The sequence below is a fragment of the Cannabis sativa genome, chromosome 9 (genome assembly GCF_029168945.1).
Source record: "Cannabis sativa cultivar Pink pepper isolate KNU-18-1 chromosome 9, ASM2916894v1, whole genome shotgun sequence".
In the NCBI taxonomy this organism is placed as follows: domain Eukaryota; kingdom Viridiplantae; phylum Streptophyta; class Magnoliopsida; order Rosales; family Cannabaceae; genus Cannabis; species Cannabis sativa.
This window is the reverse complement of record NC_083609.1, coordinates 49,950,750-49,971,731: the sequence shown is the minus strand read 5'-3', so window position 1 is coordinate 49,971,731 and position 20,982 is coordinate 49,950,750. Positions and strand designations below refer to the sequence as shown.

The 20,982-nt window shown below is 30.7% G+C and overlaps 1 protein-coding gene across 3 annotated transcripts; it reads left to right on the top strand.

Annotated features, from left to right (window-relative positions):
* Positions 1 to 8,051: 8,051 nt before the first annotated feature.
* LOC115723289 (caffeoylshikimate esterase) lies at positions 8,052 to 12,818 on the top strand. 3 transcript variants are annotated; one of them, XM_030652730.2, is made up of 9 exons: positions 8,052 to 8,281; positions 8,393 to 8,604; positions 8,873 to 8,902; positions 9,130 to 9,256; positions 9,357 to 9,503; positions 11,211 to 11,341; positions 11,420 to 11,557; positions 11,780 to 11,878; positions 12,260 to 12,818. In XM_030652730.2, exons 1-9 carry the CDS (start codon positions 8,236 to 8,238, stop codon positions 12,482 to 12,484), a joined length of 1,155 nt encoding a protein of 384 aa, XP_030508590.1. In that variant the 5' UTR covers positions 8,052 to 8,235; the 3' UTR covers positions 12,485 to 12,818. The 3 variants fall into 3 exon arrangements, with proteins under 3 accessions (XP_030508590.1, XP_060960069.1, XP_060960070.1); XM_061104086.1 differs by having other exon boundaries at positions 8,093 to 8,281; positions 8,385 to 8,604; XM_061104087.1 differs by having other exon boundaries at positions 8,242 to 8,264.
* The last annotated feature ends 8,164 nt before the right edge of the window (positions 12,819 to 20,982 follow it).

Here is a 20,982-nt window from a genome sequence, read left to right as displayed (position 1 = left end):
CTGAATTAAAATATGCCATTAAAGACCTAAGTTTGGATTTGAAAGCTCAAACTTGCTCAATTCTATCCCAACACAACAAAAGAAGCAACAATAAGCTATTTCCAACTTAAATTAAACTTAGAATTCGAACCAAACACAATTCAAACCCTAACAGCCCCTAAAACTCAAAATCACAAAATCAACCGAAGTAAAAGCTTCAAAAACTCAAATCTATGGATTCAAGGGTTACCTTAGCTTGAATCCCTCTTGAATTCCTTGCTGAAAACACCAAAGAGCAGCAGCAAGACCCCTTGTTTTTGGCTAGTTCGAAGAGAGAGAAGGGAAAGAAAGAGGTTTCTTCAATTTCAATCTTTTTCTTATTTTTCTTTAATTTTTTCCAAAATGTAAAAGGTTAACTAAGTTAATCTTTGGCTGAAGTGTAACTAGCTAGGTGTCAAAACCTAATGCAGCCACCAAATCACCCATGTGGAAATTTACTAAAATGCCCCTTAACTTATAACTTAGGCATTTTCAAGACTAGGGGTAGAATGGTCAAAATCCATAACCCCGCTCAACCCCAATACTCAATTTCCACCAATATACATTCCACTAAGAAATAAGGCTCTAGACTTACCCATGTGATCAAACTAGCCATCCATCGCATTTTCCGTTGTCGTTGAGAAAAAATTACAAAAATTGCATAATTCACATATAATTCAAATAATACTCCTAGAGTTTAATAAAATCCCCGGAATCGAGAAATTATAACTCTAATGCCCATTTCTAACAATGGGACTCACAAATAATTAAATCCACTAATAATTATAAAAATACCAATAATTAGTGCTAATTGCCTTTTCTAGTCCATATTATGAAATGCGGTCATTACACGCCTCTCTCTCTCTCTCTCACATGCCCAACACCATCAAGGTGGTGTGAAATTATGATAAACTCTATCTCAATTACAATGTCTCATGAGTTGAGAATACACTGTAATACATAAATTTATTCATTCTATAGAATATAATAGCCCACTTTATTTCTAAGTGTTGAGGTTAGCTTGAAAGATTATAATGTGAATTCTTTAACATTAGTTCTTCGATTGGATGATCATAATTATACTAAAAGATAGCAAAAATTCCATGATAGACTACAAGAGGTATTGCCTTCTTTTCATTAGTCTAGATTTATCAAATCCACTTCTGCTTTTCTAACTCTGATATGGACTATAAATACCAACACTTCTTGGGGTACTTTTCCTTCACAATTAATAATCCTTCTCCATTGCTCTCACCTCTGTCATCTCTCCTTTCTTGAGAGCAACCTTTGGCAGAGAGCTGAGCAATGTGATTGCTTGGTCTTCATGGTAAGAGTATCCTTACCATACAGAATTGTGTCCACTAAATGCTCAAACATCTTTGGCAGAGAGCTGAGCAATGTGATTGCTTGGTCTTCATCCTCAATCTTGACACCAAGATTGTTGAGATCAAGAATGATTCTGTTAAAATCATTAAGATATTTTTCGAGTTCCCTGGATTCATCCACCCGAAGTGTGTAGTGCCTTTTCTTGAGGTACAATTTATTTGCTAAAGACTTCTTCATGTAGATAGATGACAACTTATTCTAGAGATCAAGTGAATTTTCCTCATTAGATACTTCTCCCAACACTTCATCACCAAGGCTTAGAAGAATGGCACTGTGTGCCTTTGCCTCAATCTCAGTTTTCTTCTTCTTGTCCTGCATGAGAATCATAGCTTCAACATCTAATGAGATCCTTGGATGAACCAGAAAAAATTTCATCTTAATCTCCACAAGCTAAAATCATTCGAGCCATTGAATTTATCCAACTCAAATATGGTTGTAGCTATTGGAGACTCGATTCTTGGAGGTTGAGTCTAGTTCTTGAAAGCTTGAATCTAAATCTTGAAAGTGTTGGGTTTATGCCCTAAATAAAACTCATTTCAATATAATCAGATTTACTTATTAATATAGATCAGAAATAACATTTAATGTTGCACGGTTCACATGATTTATTTCATGATTATATGTACATAATGTATAAATTCATCTGAAACCCTTTTCACATACTTGATCCTGTTTATTGTGCCGTCAACACATTGGAAAGTAAACATGACTATGTGAATAAAGTTTCCTAGATTTATCAGACATAGGATTTTACTGATATGATAATCTACAACAGAGTTTACTTGCATTTGGAGAAGTGTTATGTTCTTTCTAGAGCATTGGTTAAAGTAAAGCTCAGGTTGGATGCATGGAGTATGCATCGGAAGGGACCGATATTGAACTTTGACTTAGATTTATTAAACTTACCGTAAAATCTATTCAAGTCAATATCGCCAAGTTGATCCTAGATCAAATGTTCTTAATCCTGTTATGATTAGGCTCGATCTTGAAAGGCTATTCGTGTTCTTTGATTTGTTAGTTGAGCCTACTTTTAGGTCAGGGTGATACGTACATTTTGGGAACACGGTAGTGCAATTGAGTGGGAGCGCTAGCATAAACATGGAATCTATAGCTTCTATCTGGCAAATAGTAAGCAAAGGATGATCTCCTTCGAGCTTGACCAAACGAACATAAATGGTGGAGTACTCATTTCACATAAGCTGAAATATCATTTATACGGGGTCAAGTGTTTTAAGGAATAAATACATTGTAGGGTGTAACGGTAATTTAATCCCTTTACAGTGTAGATCATTCATATAGAGGATCATTGATCACATTAGGATTATAACAATGGATAACTAATGATGTGTCTATATGGTGGAACATATAGAGCATTCTATGTACTGAGAGTGCAATTCTATGTTCTATGCGTGGATTCAACGAAGAATTAATAAGTTAGTGAATTTTAGTGCTAAATTCTTGATCTACTTATTGGAAGCTCGGTTATATAGACCCATGGTCCCCGCACTAGTTGAGATAATATTGCTTGTAAGACTCATATAATTGGTTTTGATTAATCAATTATAATTCTCAAATTAGACTATGTCTATTTGTGAATTTTTCACTAAGTAAGGGCGAAATTGTAAAGAAAGAGTTATTAGGGGCATATTTGTTAATTATGATACTCTGTATGGTTCAATTAATAAATATGATAAATGACAATATTATTTAATAATTATTTATAGTTATTAAATAGTTAATATTGGCATTTAAATGGTTGAATTAGAAAATTGGCGTTTTTGAGAAAATCAGATGCAGAAAAGATAAAACTACAAAATTGCAAAAAGTGAGGCCCAAATCCACTATGTAGGGCCGGCAACTTTTGTAGGGTTTTTCCCTCTGATATTTTTATTATTTTAATGCCAAATAATTCAAACCTAACCCTAGTGGAATGCTATAAATAGATAGTGAAGGCTTCAGAAAAATTACACTTAAATTTTCTACTTTTTCATTCAGAAAAAACTGAGCCTTCTCTCTCCCTATCTTTGGCCGAACCCACTCTCTCTCTCTTCCTCATTGAGATTTCGAAATCCTTAGTGTATGAGTAGTGCCCACACACAGCAAGTGATACCTCAATCATAGTGAGGAAGATCGTGAAGAAAGATCATCAGAGAAGGAGTTTCAGCATCAAAGATTCAGAGAAAGAGATCCAGGTTCTGATATTGATAATGCTCTGCTACAGAAAGGAATCAAGGGCTAGATATCTGAACGGAAGGAGTCATATTATTCCGCTGCACCCAATGTAAGGTTTCCTAAACTTTATATGTGTTTATTTCATCGTTTTAGAAAGTTCATATTTAGGGTGTTAATCAACATACTTGTGAGTAGATCTAAGATCCTGGTAAAATAAATTCCAACAGAAAGTTCAAATTTGGTTCTTGAAGACTTTGAATATGGATCTTGAAGTCTTCAACTAAAGCGTGAGCTTTGATACCATTTGATGTGAATTTAATTCACATTGAACTTGCTGTTATAATCAATAATAACTTATAAGAACCAAAATATTCAAACATAAAATAGAATTAAATACTCAAACCATAAAATAAACAAGAAAATTGGAACTTAGCTTAAAATCCATGACAGCAAAAAGAATGTGTTCTTTACTAACTTTCAGCACACTAAAATTAGAGTCTCGAACTTAATTACACTTATCAATGGTGTACAACACCAGTTACAATAATTCTTCACACTGGAGAGTCAGGATCAGATACACCAAAAATCCTTTTAAATCCCTCCTTCACACACCAAATTTTTAAAAACAGAGTACAACTCGAGAGAGAGAGAGAGAGAGAGAGAGAGAGAGAGAGAGAGAGAGAGAGAGAGAGAGAGAGAGAGAGAGAGAGAGAGAGAGAGAGAGAGAGAGAGAGAGAGAGAGAGAGCAAGGTAGTAGAGAGAAGTCTTCTAGGTGTTGAAGTTGCCTTGAGTGTAGGGCTGTTATGTCTATTTATAGTTATTAGAAGTTGAGACAATTTGACAGAAATAGAAGCCAACTAACTTAACTACAAATGCTCTGAACTGATGCTGCAACATTTTGATAATGTTTGGTGAATAAATGTTGTAGCAGTTGGCTTGTGGCTAGTTTAATGAGCTAATTTCCAATAATTTTAAAGAAGTTGATGTATGGTGTAATATAAAATTGTGTTGTAAAATTAAAAAAAAAAAAAAAAAAAAGGTAAAATTTTAGTAATATATTATAAATGATTGAGTAGAAAAAGTGTTGAGAGAGCTCTTATACTTAGTTGGTAGCTTAATACATTTTAGTCATAGCTGTATGTTTTCTGTTTCAAGTTATCACACTTACTTTAATTAGTTAATCCACTATTGTAATTTTTCAATCAATACAAGAATTTGATTCACTCTTTCTCTCTTCTTTTCTTTCCGCACTATTGTTAAAAAATGGTAAATTGCAGCATAGATATTTAATGTTTCACTTATAAACTTAAATACCTTATCTTTATTTTTGGAGGCTTAAATACTCAATATTACAATTCTTTTACACTGTTACTACCACTTCTGTTAACTCATATATATATATAGATACGTAGACGGCCCAAATGCATTACATTTATTTATTTTATTTTAAAATTTAATATTCTTGATATCAAAAACTAAATGATACTTGTTTTAAAAAAAAAAAGTTAAGAGAGATGTTATACCAAATTACCATAACTGAGTGAACCAGTGCAGTATATGACACATGATTATCGAATTGAAGTGACAATATCATGTGAAAATTATTATGAAAACTGATTTTTTTTTTTAAACAAGTGATATTTAGTTCTGATATTAAGAATATTAAATTTTAAAATAATAAAAAAAATAATGCATCTGAACCTTTCAGGTGTCCATATTTATGAGTTAACGGAAGTGGTAATAACAGATCTAAGAGAATTGTAACGTTGGGTATTTTTACCTTCGACAATAAAAATAAGATATTTAAGTGTATAAAATCTGAAATATTAAGTATTTATGCCACAATTTGCCCATAAAATAATGTAACAATTACTTCCCATGGTTTGTCAGAGTGACTTTAAAAGCTAAGGTGGAATAGATGAGGGCGTAAGGTGGTGGGCATTGCCTTTAATGGATCCATCATCTATCGAATATATAAATATAATCATCCATATTGCAATTACAATAAAACAAATACATCATGGCCAGCCCGTCCCTATTCCTATTTGGTAGATGGTACTCATATCTAATCATAGGAAGAGGGTTTGTGGAAAATATAACACATATACATGTACGTACATATATATTTTTTGAAAATAATTATAAATTTATAATTATATATGTGCACACATAAATTATATAAAATTAACACACATTTAAGTAACTAGTCACACCTTTGTATTTTTCTTGAACATTATTACTCTTTATTTTATAGTGTAAATATTTGCAAAAAATATTGATTGAATATTCTGTTTTATTAAATCAAATTCTATATTTTTTTTAAGAAAAAAAAAGAATAAAATTGTACCATGAATTTAATTTTTGTCAAATTAAAAATTTAATAATATTAACTTGATAATGACGTGTTAAGATCAAATTAATTAATTTTTTTTTTAAAACTATTCATACTAAAAACTGAGGTTAATTATATATATAAATGATGAAAATTGAGATTAAAATATTATTTTATACTATTTGAGAAAATATAATATCTAATTTATCATTTAATAAAATAAAAAATTCAATTAATAATTTTTACAAAATAAAAAATTTTAAATAATATTTTTTTAATTTTATATGAGAATCTATATTATAGTTTTTTAAATTATTTTTAGTCTACATTATACTAGAATGACCAAATAATAGTTTAGGCATTCCATCCATTTTTTATTTTTTTTATAATTTATAATCTCAAAAATAAAGTTGAGGGTGATTATACAATGCACTCCCTTAAAAGGGATGTATTGATGCACCCTTAACTTGTTTCGGCATCCAGAAGAATTTTTTAGTCTAATTTTTTTTCATATTCATGTACGTTATACCTATTTAAGATATCCTACAAAATTTTGAAAAATTCGGAATAATTTACAATATAGAAAACAATGTTCAAACAGTCTATTTTACACGCGTATAAAATAAAATAGTTACGCGTGCAACACACTGTTTGAACATAGTTTTTGGTGTGTTAAACTTTTCCAAATTTCTTAAAATTTTGCAGGATGTCTTAAATAACTATAACGTACATGACCATGAGAAAAAAATTGACTAAAAAATTATTTCGGATGCTAAAACAGATAGGGGTACATCAATATATCCATTGTAAGGGGGTGTATTGTAGAATTTTCCTAAAGTTCATAATAATCAATTACATGCTTATAAAGAAAAGGAAAATTCTACAATGTACCCCCTTAAAATGGATATATTAATGCACCCCTATCTGTTTTAGCATCCGAAATAATTTTTTAGTCAAATTTTTTCTCATGGTCATGTACGTTATAGTTATTTAAGACATCCTGCAAAATTTTAAGAAATTTGGAAAAGTTTAACACACCAAAAACTATGTTAGTCAAACAGTGTGTTGCACGCGTGACTATTTTATTTTATACGCGTGTAAAATAGACTGTTTAAACATTGTTTTCAATATTGTAAATTATTCCGAATTTTTTAAAATTTTGTAGGATATCTTAAATAGTTATAACGTACATGAATATGAAAAAAATTAGACTAAAAAATTCTTTTAAATGCCGAAACAAATTAAGGGTGTATCAGTACATACCTTTTAAGAGTGTGTCACCCTAAAGAAAATAAGCGTGCATTTCACTGAAATGTTTAAATTTTATTTTAGTATTCTACATTATTCTAAATTTTCTACTATAATACTTTATTATAGTTACTACACAATAATTTTGAAATATAATTTTTATGTATTGAAAATTAAAATATCCTTACCAATAGATATAAAATTGGTCTCCTTAAAATTTTCCTACATATTTCATTACAGTCTGTAGAATTAAATTGAATCTACCAACTACCACTCCCTCTGGTTTTCAATGTTATCAACTGCTTCTTTGCCTATACAAGTATGGTGAGCAGTGCGTGCATTGATTCATCATAAATGGCTTATCTCTTTGTAGTATGTAATTTTGTGTTTGCCGTTGTAATAGAAGGGTCATAAATACATTCTAACACTATTTACATTTTATTAAAAAATGATCTTATAATATTTTTTAGGGAGTAAAGATTAGAACTTCAAGAAATTTGATTACATAATTGTGAGTAATTTACAAATTAATTTACTTTAATTTCTGGTAGACTAGACTGGTGCCTGGTAGTTGTTGTGCTTATGTAATGTATATAAACTTCAGCAGAAACAGAAAATGTAGCCCTATAAAGCAAGGAAAAGTCAAACTAAAAACTGTCAAAATAACGTGATTCATAATCTGGTACTAATATAGTTAGTCAATGGCAATCATTTAGAATGATGTCGTACTAGAACATCTTAGTTCTTATATATGTTTCACAAACTAATTTTTTTATTATTATTTATTTTGGGATATCGACCAGCATTTCTAACTTTCTTATCTTATCTTTAACTCCCTCTATTTATTTTCCTTAAAATAATGATGTTTTTTTTCATTTCTTTTTTCGTTTAATATAAAAATATATATTTTTTTACGATAAATAACACCCTCACGACGCCTTTCCTATATACCTACATCAGTGTAGGATTTGGCTTCTGGCTGGTTCTTGCACATTGCTATACTTCTTCAAAAGATAATAATTTTCAAAATAATTATTATATAATAATAATTAAAAAGAAAAAGAAAAAAGAAGAGTCAAATGGCGTTGAAGTCCGCAAAGTTCTCAAGGTGCCACCTTTTGGATGGTATAACTGTATAAGCTTTTATTATTTTTATTTTTAATTATTAAAACCCATCTTACCATTTTCAGTTTTGATGGCTTTAGACCCAAGAATGAATTTCTTCTAGTATTACAGAATTCAGGGTCAGATTTAATTTCCAGAAGAAGAAGAATAAGAATAAGACCACTCGTGAATCAATGGCACCTTCTGTCTCTGTAAGGCTGCAAGGCGTTGATGATGAAATGCAGAAGCTTTTGGATTCAAACATGGACGAAGCTCCTGCTAGAAGACGTGCGAGGGAGGCTTTTAAGGATATTCAGCTTGGAATTGATCATATTTTGTTTAAGGTATTCATTTTCATAACGCGTTTTTAATTTTAGTTTGAATACACAACATGATGTTTTAACTGTTATTAATTCCCTTTGTTTGTCGGAGTGAGTCGAAATTGGTTACATGGGAATTGGGAAATGGTAACTGGTCTTTGTTGATTATTTATCTTTAATCACTGTAAATCTTTTAAATATTTAATTCATTAAAATTAAGGGGTAGCTTATGGTCCTCGAATTGTTATAATATTTAAAACTAATATTGTGTACACACTTTTTACTCTTGCAGACACCTACTGATGGATTGAAAATGAAGGAGGTGGGGACTTATTTAATTCAGTGACGAACATCTATTTCTATAATTGCTGCTATCTCTATCCGTAATTTGAGGATGTTTCAGTCTTTTCATTTTCATTGTTTAATGTGATTTTCGTCAATTGTTTTGCTTGTAAAACCTTCAAGTTTGTTTAGTTAAGAGCAAATGTTTAACACAGTTAGTATTGTTTATTAAGTAGTTAATTCATAGTCATGTTTACTGTGGTGCAGTCTTATGAGAGGAACTCTAGGGGAGTGGAAATTTTCTCCAAGAGTTGGCTTCCAGAGACATCTTCCCCAAAAGCAATAGTGTGTTATTGTCACGGTTATGGTGACACTTGCACATTTTTCTTTGAAGGCATGTTGATTTTCAACGGAGATTAATAAAATTTTGGTTTTCGGTATGCCTTGATATTGTTAATGGATTATGGAATTTAACTATTTCATAATACTTTCAGGACTTGCAAGGAAGTTGGCATTAAAGGGATATGGGGTTTTTGCAATGGATTATCCAGGATTTGGCCTTTCGGAAGGTCTTCATTGTTACATTCCAAGCTTTGACCAGCTAGTAGATGATTGCATTGAGCATTACACTAAAGTGAAAGGTACTGCTAAGTAACTTGTCTGAACAAATTTGGTTAAACAAAATCTAGACAATAAAGAATCCTGTCTTGTAAGCAATAAGCCAAGTATAGTTAATAATCAAAAGACTGAGTTATAAGATTGTGAAATCACACATCTAAGGTGCATTGAGTTTGCTTTGCTTACATCCATGCCTTTGCATTCTTTGATATGTATGGAGTCCATTTGAATTTTTGAGATCCTCTAGCTAGATCACTCTTCAAAGTAGTAGTGCAAACATTCTTTCATCATCTTATTATATTTTTTTCTGCTTCCGGTGTGCAACTTTTGTTATATTAAGGTAACCATGTTTAACTATAATCTATTTGTATTGTGCTAGTCAACTGGTTATTAGATGGATACAGATCACCAGGTCTCTTTCTTCTCATGACTATGAATGAGACCATGACAAAGTTTCACAAAACTAAGCGTTAACAGTCTTTTTACATGAGTTTTGGCTGACTAACGTTGTTCTACTTTGAGAGAGTCTTCTCTCTATCCTAGCTTACAAATAGTTAGAAACTTCATTTCGTGACTAGTTAGCAATTATTCTCGTTAGAAGTTAGCATGCTAGTTTCCGTCTATTGGTTCTCTTTACTTTTCATGAGGAATAAGGAGGGTACTCTTAGAAAAACGGTAGTCACAAGAGTTCTTGATTATTATTCCTATACGGAGGAGAGCTGTTGGAGATCAAAGGAACTAATGATTAAAAACCGAGGTGTATAGTTGCTATTGTTGTCCTCACTCGCACGCTTTATAGGAAAACATCCCAGGAGGCACGTTTAGTTTTGGAAGTGATGGGCTACTGAAAAGAAAATGCATCTTGTGTCATAGGTAGTACTCATCAATTCATTTAAGTCATCTTCAACTGTGTAGTTTCGTACCCATGCAATCTTAGAATTATCACACTTTATATTTCCCAAATTATGTGGGATTGCACAGCTTACTGGGTCTTTTTCCTTGCAGATCACAGAAGTCTGACTATCACAATTGTCCACATATATATTTCTTGTGGAAGTTGCACCGTACCTTATATGATAAATCTGTAGAGTCCACCTAGGAGTAAGTAATTTGATTGTAGAAAGCTGAAAATCTGAATCATTCAAGTAGTGACGTAAATCTTTTGAAGTAGAATGACTTTTAACAAAAGCTTTAGCATTGCTTTGAAATTCCGTGATGAAGTGGGAAGGAACCCAAAGGCCATAATTGCGGATTTTGTTGCTGTGTACATTTTGCCGAGATGTTGTGTATAATTTTGTTTGGAGTTATATGAATTGCATAAATCTTCCTCTTGGGAAGGGAGCTGCCTTTTTGTTTTTTTTTTTCCTTCAAAATGTACGTGGTTTCCATTTATTCTCCCCATTATGTTTAATCTACGATTGTAATTAGAGACCTTTACACTGTGAAGGATTTTTAACATGAAATAAAATCTTTGCTTTGTTCTCCTGCATCATGAACAATTAATGCGACGACGAAAAGATATTTTCTGAAATGATTAATTGTGGATATTAGCAGAAGTTGTTTGTCTGGTCTTTCTTTCATTCTTTCATGTGCCTTTTACGTTTCTGGTGTTTGTTTGCGTCTCTCTTTTCTATGATGACAGAAAGTAAACACAATGAGTCATTAATGAGTAATGATCTGCTGTATAGCATCTCATGGTTTTGTTTGTACATGCTGAATGCTGATGGCAGAGAACCCGCAGTTCAATGCTCTTCCAAGCTTCCTCTTTGGCCAATCAATGGGTGGAGCTGTAGCTCTTAAGATGCATCTAAAGCAACCACACGCATGGAGTGGTGCAGTTCTTGTAGCACCTATGTGCAAAGTATGTTTTGAATCAATGAACGTCTAACTGCTGCCACTTTTATGGTTAAACCTTTAATTAACAGAAAACCGTTTATAGATTGCAGATGACATGTATCCACCAGTGCTGGTAACTCAGATCCTGATTGGGTTGGCCAAAGTTCTTCCAAAGATGAAATTAGTTCCACAGAAGGATTTGGCTGAGGCTGCATTTAGAGACTTGAATAAGAGAAAATTGGTACGTCTTTTCTCTTAGAACAGGATGAAAACTGCAGTGGTAATATCTAGGCTTAAAGAAAAATGTATGAAAGTGAAATTACTGTCTGGATTTTTTAATGCTAATTCTCTATATTTAAGTAACTCTGATCTCCTTCATGTTATTTATACTTTGTTTTTTGACATGCTTCATACTATATTGATCAAGGTTTTCTCATTTGGTTCTTTTTTTCAAAAAATGCAGGCAGCTTACAATGTCATTGCTTATAAAGATAAACCACGGTTACGTACTGCCTTAGAAATGCTTAACACTACACAAGAGATAGAACATCGACTGGGAGAAGTACGTTGTTCTCTACTTTCTGTATAAACGTTTATAAATTTTGGATCACCTGAATCATTGCTTTGATCCGGTTTCTTTGCTTGCATTGAGCTTATTCAATTCAATCTCTCTTTTTTTCACTAGGGTATGTTATTTGTGAACCTACCTAAGGTGGCTAAGATAGAATATGGATATTGTAAGCTTAAGAGATCCATGTTTAAGATTCATCTAAATATGCTTAATTTTTATTTACTATAATCCCAATGGAATTTGAGCATACATTCATGATTGAAGAGGACAAGTAATATACCTAAATTCTCACGAATCGACCTTTTTGCTCACTTCCCGAACACCTTCTGGACAATTCCCCTAATATTTTTCTGTTGATGGATGCTGCCGCAGGTTTCCCTGCCATTATTAATTTTGCACGGCGAGGCTGACACTATTACCGATCCATCTGTTAGCAAGGCACTGTATGAGAAGGCTAGCAGTTCGGACAAGAAGCTTAACCTCTATAAGGATGCGTATCATTCCCTTCTTGAGGGTGAGACAGATGAAATGATAGATACAGTCTTCAATGACATCATCTTGTGGCTTAATGAGCACACCACCAAAAACACTGAGTAATTGACTTCTCAATCTCTCCCTCTCTCCAAATCCATGTGTTGAATGCAACTGAAGAAAAAAATAAGTTTAAAAGTTTACAATTATATAAACAATCTAATATGTCTGTGACTTTGGAAGTAATATTTTCACATTTTATTTGTTTATGTATAGACATTTTTTAACAATAAAAAAAAAAAAGCTGAAGTTGATTGTTGAACTTCAGCTTTGCTCTGGATGTACTAGTTAGTTAACAAGCTACCTAGTTGGAGTTTAGCTTCCCTTTCTTTACATTACTCTGCTTGTTGCACAAACAATCATTAATCCTTCATTATAGATTGGTTTGCATTTAGTTATACTCTTTTGTCTTATTTTCTTTTCTCTTTTTTTTGAACAATTGGTATCTATTTATCTTAAACGAACTGAAAATATGAAGATCATCCCCATATGCAGACCATATTATTGTGTAAGTTGGATCTTAAGTTCAATGTTCCATTTTGGACTATCACAATCAACTATATTATTTAAAATGAATTTCCATGCGTTTAATTTCTTCTTGTTTGTTTTAATAATGCCACAACACAACTCATATTATATGTATACATAGAAAAATTATTTGGTAGGGCATGAATTTTTCCCCACTTTCATATGGAGAAATTATAACTTAATTATACATATATGTGTATATTATAGCGTATATTTTTGTTAGTAGATTTGTTTCAAAATAATTTGTTTCATAATTCTTCAAAACTTAATTTCGTATTTTCCACAAATGGATAGGTTACAATTCCAAATTTAGTGTACAATGTATATATGTAAAACTTCTCATAATTTTTTTGGAGAAATTCTAAATAATTTAGAGTATCAAAAATGAGAAATAAGTAGTTAAAATATATATGATAAAAAATAATTGTGAGACTTTGTCAAAACAAAATTGTCAAATCATTGTTAGACAATTTTCATTTTGTTGGCGCAAAATTTATTAGATTATTTTTAATAATTCAATATGTGTACTTTTAAATTAAGACAATTTATTTGAGTTAATATTTTAAATTTGGCTAAATAAGTAAATTAATAAAATGAGCCAAATAAACATCTTATTTGGTATGGGCTTTGTAATGTGTAATACCCAATAGTAAACCTAATTAGAGTTTATGGGACTCTAATTAGTTTGTTATATAAAGAACATTAAGGTTTGGTCCCCAAGACTAATCTCAACCACTCTTCTCCTCCATTCCCATTAATTGAGTGAGAACCCATAGAGAGAAGATTAATTTGGGGAAGACCATGTTGGGAATTATTTTACCAGGATCTTAGATCTACTCACAAGTATGTTGTTTAAACATCCTAAATATGAACTTTCTAAAACGATAAATTAAACACATATAAAGTTAAGAAAACCTTACATTGATGCAGCGGAATTAATGTCTCCTTCCACTCAGATCTCTAACCCTTGATTCCTTTCTGTAGCAGAGTATAATCAAGATCTGAGCCCGAATGTCCTTTTTCTTCAAGTTTTGATCCTTCACAGTCTTCCAATCTATGATTGAGTTACTGCTTGCTGTGTGTGGGCACTTAATCTTTCACTAGGGTCACGAAAAAGATGAAGGAGAAAAGAGAGAGGGTTTCGGCCAAGGAATAGAAAGTGGGGAAGGCTCAGTTTTTCTGAAGAGAGAAATTTCTGTCAGAAAAGCTTGTGAAAACTTGTGTTTTGACTGAGCCATCACTTTCTATTTATAGGCAACTACTAGGTTTAGGTTAGGATTTATTTGGCATTAAAATAATGAAAATATTAATTTGAAAAACTCATCTAAGTGGTCGGCCATATGGTGTTTAATGGGCCTCACTTGATTTTGCAGTTTTATCAAATTTTATCTTTATTTTCTCAAAAACGTCAATTTTCCAATTCTAACATTTTAAATGCCAAAACTAATTATTTAATAACTAAAATAGATTATTAAATAATATTGTCAATTAATTTAATTATTAATTAGACATAAAAAGTCCATTAATAAATAAATAAACCTAGAAAACTTTTTTCTTTACAATTTCACCGCTGCTTAGTGAAAATTCATAAAATTAGACATAGTCTAACTTTAGAATTATAATTGATCAATCACGAATCAATTAATGAGTCTTACAAGCAGAATGTTCTCAACTAGAATGGGGACCATGGATCTATATGCTGAGCTTCCAATAAGTGAACCAAATTTACCAAGTAAATTTCTACTTATTAATTCTTCGTTGAATCCACTCTTAGAACTTAGAATTGCACTCTCAGACTTATATAGAGCATATTGTATGTTCCACGATATCAATATACTATCTCATTTAACCATTGTTATAATCTTTTTGTGATTTAAAGATCCTCTATATAGATGATCTACATCGAGATGGGATTTCTTTACCGTTCTCACCCCTCAATGTATTTTGCCCCTTAAAACACTTAGCTACCTGTAAATGGTGTTTAGTGATCTAATGATTAGTCAGTTAAACAAGAGCTCATCCATTTACTTCTATTTGCTAAGCTCGAAGGGAATCATCACTTGACTTCTATACACCAGTAGAAGCTATAGATTCCATATTTATGTTTAGCACTCCCACTTCATCATACTATCATGTTCCCAAAATATACGTATCACCCAGACCCGAAAGTAGGCTTAACTAATAAATCTAAGAACATGAATAGCACTCCTGAGTTGAGCCTAAGCATATCAGGATTTAGATTCTTTTAATCTTAAGATCAACTACTGATATTGACTTGGAAAGATATGTATAATGGTAAGTTTGTAATATCTTAACTTAGTTGCAATATCGGTCCAGTCCAATGTATACTCCATACATTCGAAACTAGTATACTTTACTAATGTCCTGGAAAGAACATAACACTTACTCCAAGTGTAAGTACACATCATCGCTGATTATCATATTAGTGTAAATCCAATAACACTGATGAAACAGGGACCAAAACTTTTGATTCATATGATCACAATCACATTCCACTGTGTTGACGATACTGTAATTGTGAATAAACATATGATCTGGATTTAACTGATTTTGTGTGTATGAATATAATAAACATATTAAACATATTAAACCATTAGCATGTAAAATTCATGCAAACATCAATCACTTCAAATTTCTTATATTGATAACTAATCAGATTATAAAGAGTTTTATTTAGGGCATAAAACCCAACAAACTCCCACTTGCACTAATATAAAACAAACTATGCAAATAGGTCAATCTGATGTCTTGATCTTCAGATCAAGTGTAGTATATTTGAATCCACCCAAACTTCTGGAAACTAGTTCATAAATACTCTTATGAAACATCCTTTACTATATGCTTTACTCATCAAGGGATACTGAAATCTTTACTGTTTTAAAAGTACATCTGAATTAACAGAAGACATATCTCTCATATTTTAAAATATGTAATTGAGATAATACAGTGTAGACTTTTCTTCAGTGATATAACTTTCTGGTATTTTCGAATAGACCAAGTTATAGTTCTTCTCTGGTAGAGCTTGAATTATTATTCAATAATTCCTCCACCCCCAAAGTAAGCACCATCTCATAGAATTTCGAAATTAGATGGTGTGATACAAAGATAACGGATACACAGCTCCTTAATATCTGACATATAGATCACTTTCATAAATCCTTCTTGAATATCTTCTAATGTTCCCTATTTGATTACATCTCAGATAGCTCCCACTCAATAGCAGATGTCTGGTTAAATAATACTTTTAACCTCTGATTGTTTAGAGAGTTACCTAGTTGTGACTTTTGTATTAGTCTGAAACTTTAAGTCAAGACTATGTCATCAACATAGCAGACTAGTATTTGAAGTAAAAAATACATGCCAGAGATAAAGTAATCAAAATTAAGATACCATCAAATTTTTATGAGGATTAAGAATTCCTTGGTTCAAGTCATTCGAATGGACTGAACTAGAGTTCTTTATCTTATTCTCATAATTCTGATAAGCTATATCTATCCATGTGAATGGTTAGATTTGCTTTTCAGTAGTGTTCTTAAGTACCTATCACAATTATCAACCTAATGAAATGGGTATAGAACTTTAAAATTCTCCCACTCAATTAAGGTAGTGTGAAACTTTAAGAAAGAACTTTCAAAGGTATCGAACTTTTACTTACAACAGTAAAATCGAAATGGAACATACAATCAAGATCAAGAATTTATATTGACAACAGCTGACTCATTATATTACTTCCATGTTTAAACAAGATATGTGTTTCATAGGGAATTGTGGAATAGACTCCACCCCTAAGAATATACATATAGGGTACTTGTGGATAACCTCCACCCCTAAGTATATAGAGATTATGATCCACCCCTAAAGGTTGTAAAGATCATGATTCTCTTAGTGTGATAGAGTTTATGTGGAGTTGAATACTATCCAGAGTTCATTAGATATAAAAGATCGTTGAACTGCATAGTTTTCTTAACTTTTCTCCACCCCCATCAGATCATAAGATCCTTTTATTAAACAAATTCTTAATAATTGTATTAGAATTAACAATTATTGATAAACATAGAAATAATTTCTAGTGTTTATTTAATATAACTCGATGAAGAGTTGTAAATATTATAGAATTTGCATCAATAATAAAAACACTTACACATACAAATATAATGTGGTAATAATTGATGAAGATAAAATAAATGAAGCTTAATCTCATAATTTGCAATGGTGATTTCGAAAATAAAACTTTATTAATAATAATAAAAAAAAAGTATTGCAACAATATGAGAGAAACAGGGATAAATATCCCTGACAAAAATTTGAAATCCAAATTGTCTTTAAACTAAAACAATTAATTCAAAAAAAATGAAGAGCTTCATCTTCATCTGGACGATTTCACCCTTGGTCCAGCTTTCTGATCCAACTCAATTGAGTTCAAGTAGCTTGGCCTATAAGAAGAAGAAAACAAATAAACAAAGTTAGTCCAGAATCATAAATCCAATTGGATAATAATTCACTAAAACTCTTAAAGTTTATAAATGGAAATACCTTGTTTCTTTGCAAGAAGTTTAGGACACTGGGGTTTCCAATGACCTTTCTCATTGCAGTAGAAACACTTTCCTTTAAGTGTAGCATCACCAGAAGAAGCAGCCTTTTTCATGGCTTTTGTTCGCTTCTTGGTGTTCTTCCACTTCTTCTTCGATTTGGGCTTTGAAGCAGAGGCAACATTTGCTTCAGGTTTTATCGTCCCATTACCATTACCAGGATTATGAGGTTTACTCCCTTTCTTCTTGGGTCCTCCAATCAAATTTTCATAAGTTTGAAGGTCATTGACTAATTCATGAAAGTCAATTTCCTTCTTATTCATGACATAATTTGATGTGTATGGTAGAAATGCTGGAGTCAGGCTATTCAAGATAAGACTAACTTGAGTAGCACTGTCCATTTCAGCACCATGATCCTGGGCTTCTTGGAAATAACTGGACATGAGGAGAACATGGTCACGCACGTTTTGATGAGGTTCCATCCGTGCATTAATGTACTTCTTAGTCGCGTCAAAGCGTGACTGAAGTGATGCCTTACCGAATAGCTCATTTAACTTCGTCATAACTTCAGCAGCCTTCTCAGTTTTAGAAAACTAAGTTTTGAGGGTGTCAACCATGCTAGAAAGCATAAAAGTATAGAGCTTTGTCATTTGCTTTCTGCCAACGCTCATACTTTTCTTTCACAGCTTTGGAAGCATTGTCCCCAGGCACTTCAGGTGACGGCTCAGTTAAAACAAACAAGACACTTTCTCCTATGAGAGCAATATTAATGTTCTCATTCCATTTATTAAAGTTAGATCCATTCAGCTTGTTTTCAGTTAACAGTGATAACATGGGATTCATTTTGACAAAACAGAATACTACAAAATAATAGAAATCAACAAATAGAAATTAAATAATGGTTTAACACACAAAAACAATTCAGAAATTATAAGCACATAGCAAGTAGGAATGATATGAGAAAATACTTAAAAAATTCAATCCTAAATAATTTCCAAGGTTTTCAACAAACTGATATCAGTGTCCCGTTTAGGCGAGAGTCAAAGGTACCATCCATTGAATAGAGTTGTCAGCTCATCTAAAATGTTAAACATTCTAGCAACCTTTTATTCGATCAAGATTGGAATCCAGCGTTGTCCCGTTTAGGCGAGAGTCAAGGCTATTCTATCTTATGAGCTTCTACCATTGTTTCGCAATTTGCAAGTCAAATATGGTCGTCACCATTAGGGTGATCTATACCATATAAAACACTTACAAACCACTTATCATGCGAGATTAAACGGTGCGAAATTGCTAATGAACGTTCCTCCATTAGGGAGGATTAGTCACTAAAACAAACGTGGTGTAAAACCCACAATGGAGATCGAATATCTTAATAATAATAAAGCTCATTATTTAAAATGTATTTTCTTTATTATTCTAATAAATAAATCTCATTAAATTCTAAATTAAGAATTAAAATTCAAAAATAAGAATTTAATATAATATTTATAAAATTATACTTAGATGATGATTGAAATAAAATTAATTATTTCCATCTTAGTAATAATCTTAAATATAAATATTAAGGAAATTAATTTAAGTTGAATTAAATTAAATAATTAGCAACTTAAAAATTTCCTTTGAGAATATATTTATTGGGTTCGAAAATTTAAAGTATATAAAAATACAATTTTCGAAAATAATAAAAATAGAAAAGAAATACTTCAAGCAAAAATATCACCTATCTAGATATTCTTTTGACTAGTTAATTCAATTTCTAATAATATATATATATATATTTTAAATTCATTTATTTTAAATTAATCAATTAAATGAAAAAATCATTGATTGTAGTTGGTCCAAGAATTAATTAAAATAAATAATTAATTTACAACTCAATCTATTTTTCAAAATAAAAAATTCGAAAATATTGCATAAATAAAATGCAAATTTCGAAATTGATTAATAAAATAAAGGAAAATATATATTGAAAATTATTTAGATTTAAGTTGAAAAATTAAATTTTAACCTAAAAATAATTTTTCTATTTAATTAAGTGTCATGAAAAATCAATAAATATTTAAGTATCATGATGAAAATCAACTTAGATATTTAGATTTTTCAAGTTAATTAAATGTATTAAATTCAAGAAATAAATAATTAAGTGTAGAGAAGGCTTAATTATTTATTTCTAGTTTAATACTAGGAAAAATATACTTAATAAAATTGTACCAAAATTAATTATTTAAATAATTAATTTCACAAAGTATAATTTTCCTATTTAAATATTAGAAATAATAAGTAGTCTAGAAATTACTATCTAGAAAATATCTTATTTGACTAAGTATCTTTTCAAAAAATTTGAAAAATATCTAATTTAAGTTATATAGAAAAAATATAAAAACTTAAATAATTTCAAATTTAGATTTAATTAAATATCAAAATTAAGTTGTAACCACATAATTTGAAGATATCTTTTAAAGTTAATATTTGAAAAGATATTAACCAAAAAATATCTAAAATATTCCATTTTAAGTTAATATTTGAAAAGATATTAACTTAAAAAATATCTTAAGAATCTTTAATAACTAATACTAGGATTCCTCAACTTGATTTAAAATTTAAATCAAATATTCAAATTTAAGTTAGATAAGAAAAATCAGTTGATACAACTAATTTATAACTTAAATAGGAATATTTAATTAAATAAGCTCCAGAAAGAATCTTAGTTAGTTAAAATTCTATATTTAATTAAATATAAGAAAAATACAAATAGTTTGTCTAGAAATAATATCTAAACTAAAAGTGTTTTTCTTAAAATTAACTTTAAAATATTAAAATGAAAATAAATTTTGATATATTTTAAAAGTTAATTATGTTGCTAATTCAATTTTATTAGGTCAAACTAATATAATTAACCTAGTACAGTTATTCAAATCAGGCAAATGGGCCTTCACAATTGGGGTAGTTCATGTGAGGGGGTGCTGGGTTCAGTGTGTCGTACCCACTTCTATGGCTCCCAACTCTCACACAAGGCCCAAAAGAGAGGAATTTAACCTTAAAATGAATAACTGTTATTAATTGAATAGGTCCAATAACTAAATGGACCTAAATAAAATCTATCATGGTGTGACATTTTATTTAGCAACAACCTATATGTATCTATATTATAAAATAAAATAAACATATAGGCTCACACAGGCACACTTTGGATGGATCCTATCATGTTGCTAGGTCATACACAGATGAAAGAAGATTGTAAAATTTACCTGTTACAAATTATTAACTTGACCAAGGGAGCCATCAGATCATTAGATCTGGCAAAAAGTAACCATGGCTATTTGCAATCAAGTAATAATAGGTTTTTGAAAAACTTACACACAAGTTAAAACCACATACTCCTGCAACAAGGTTAGCTGGATAGTTGGAAGTAGGATTTATATAATTTTAAATAAATAATTAAATAAATAAAAAAAATATTTTAATTTTCGAAAAAATAAAATT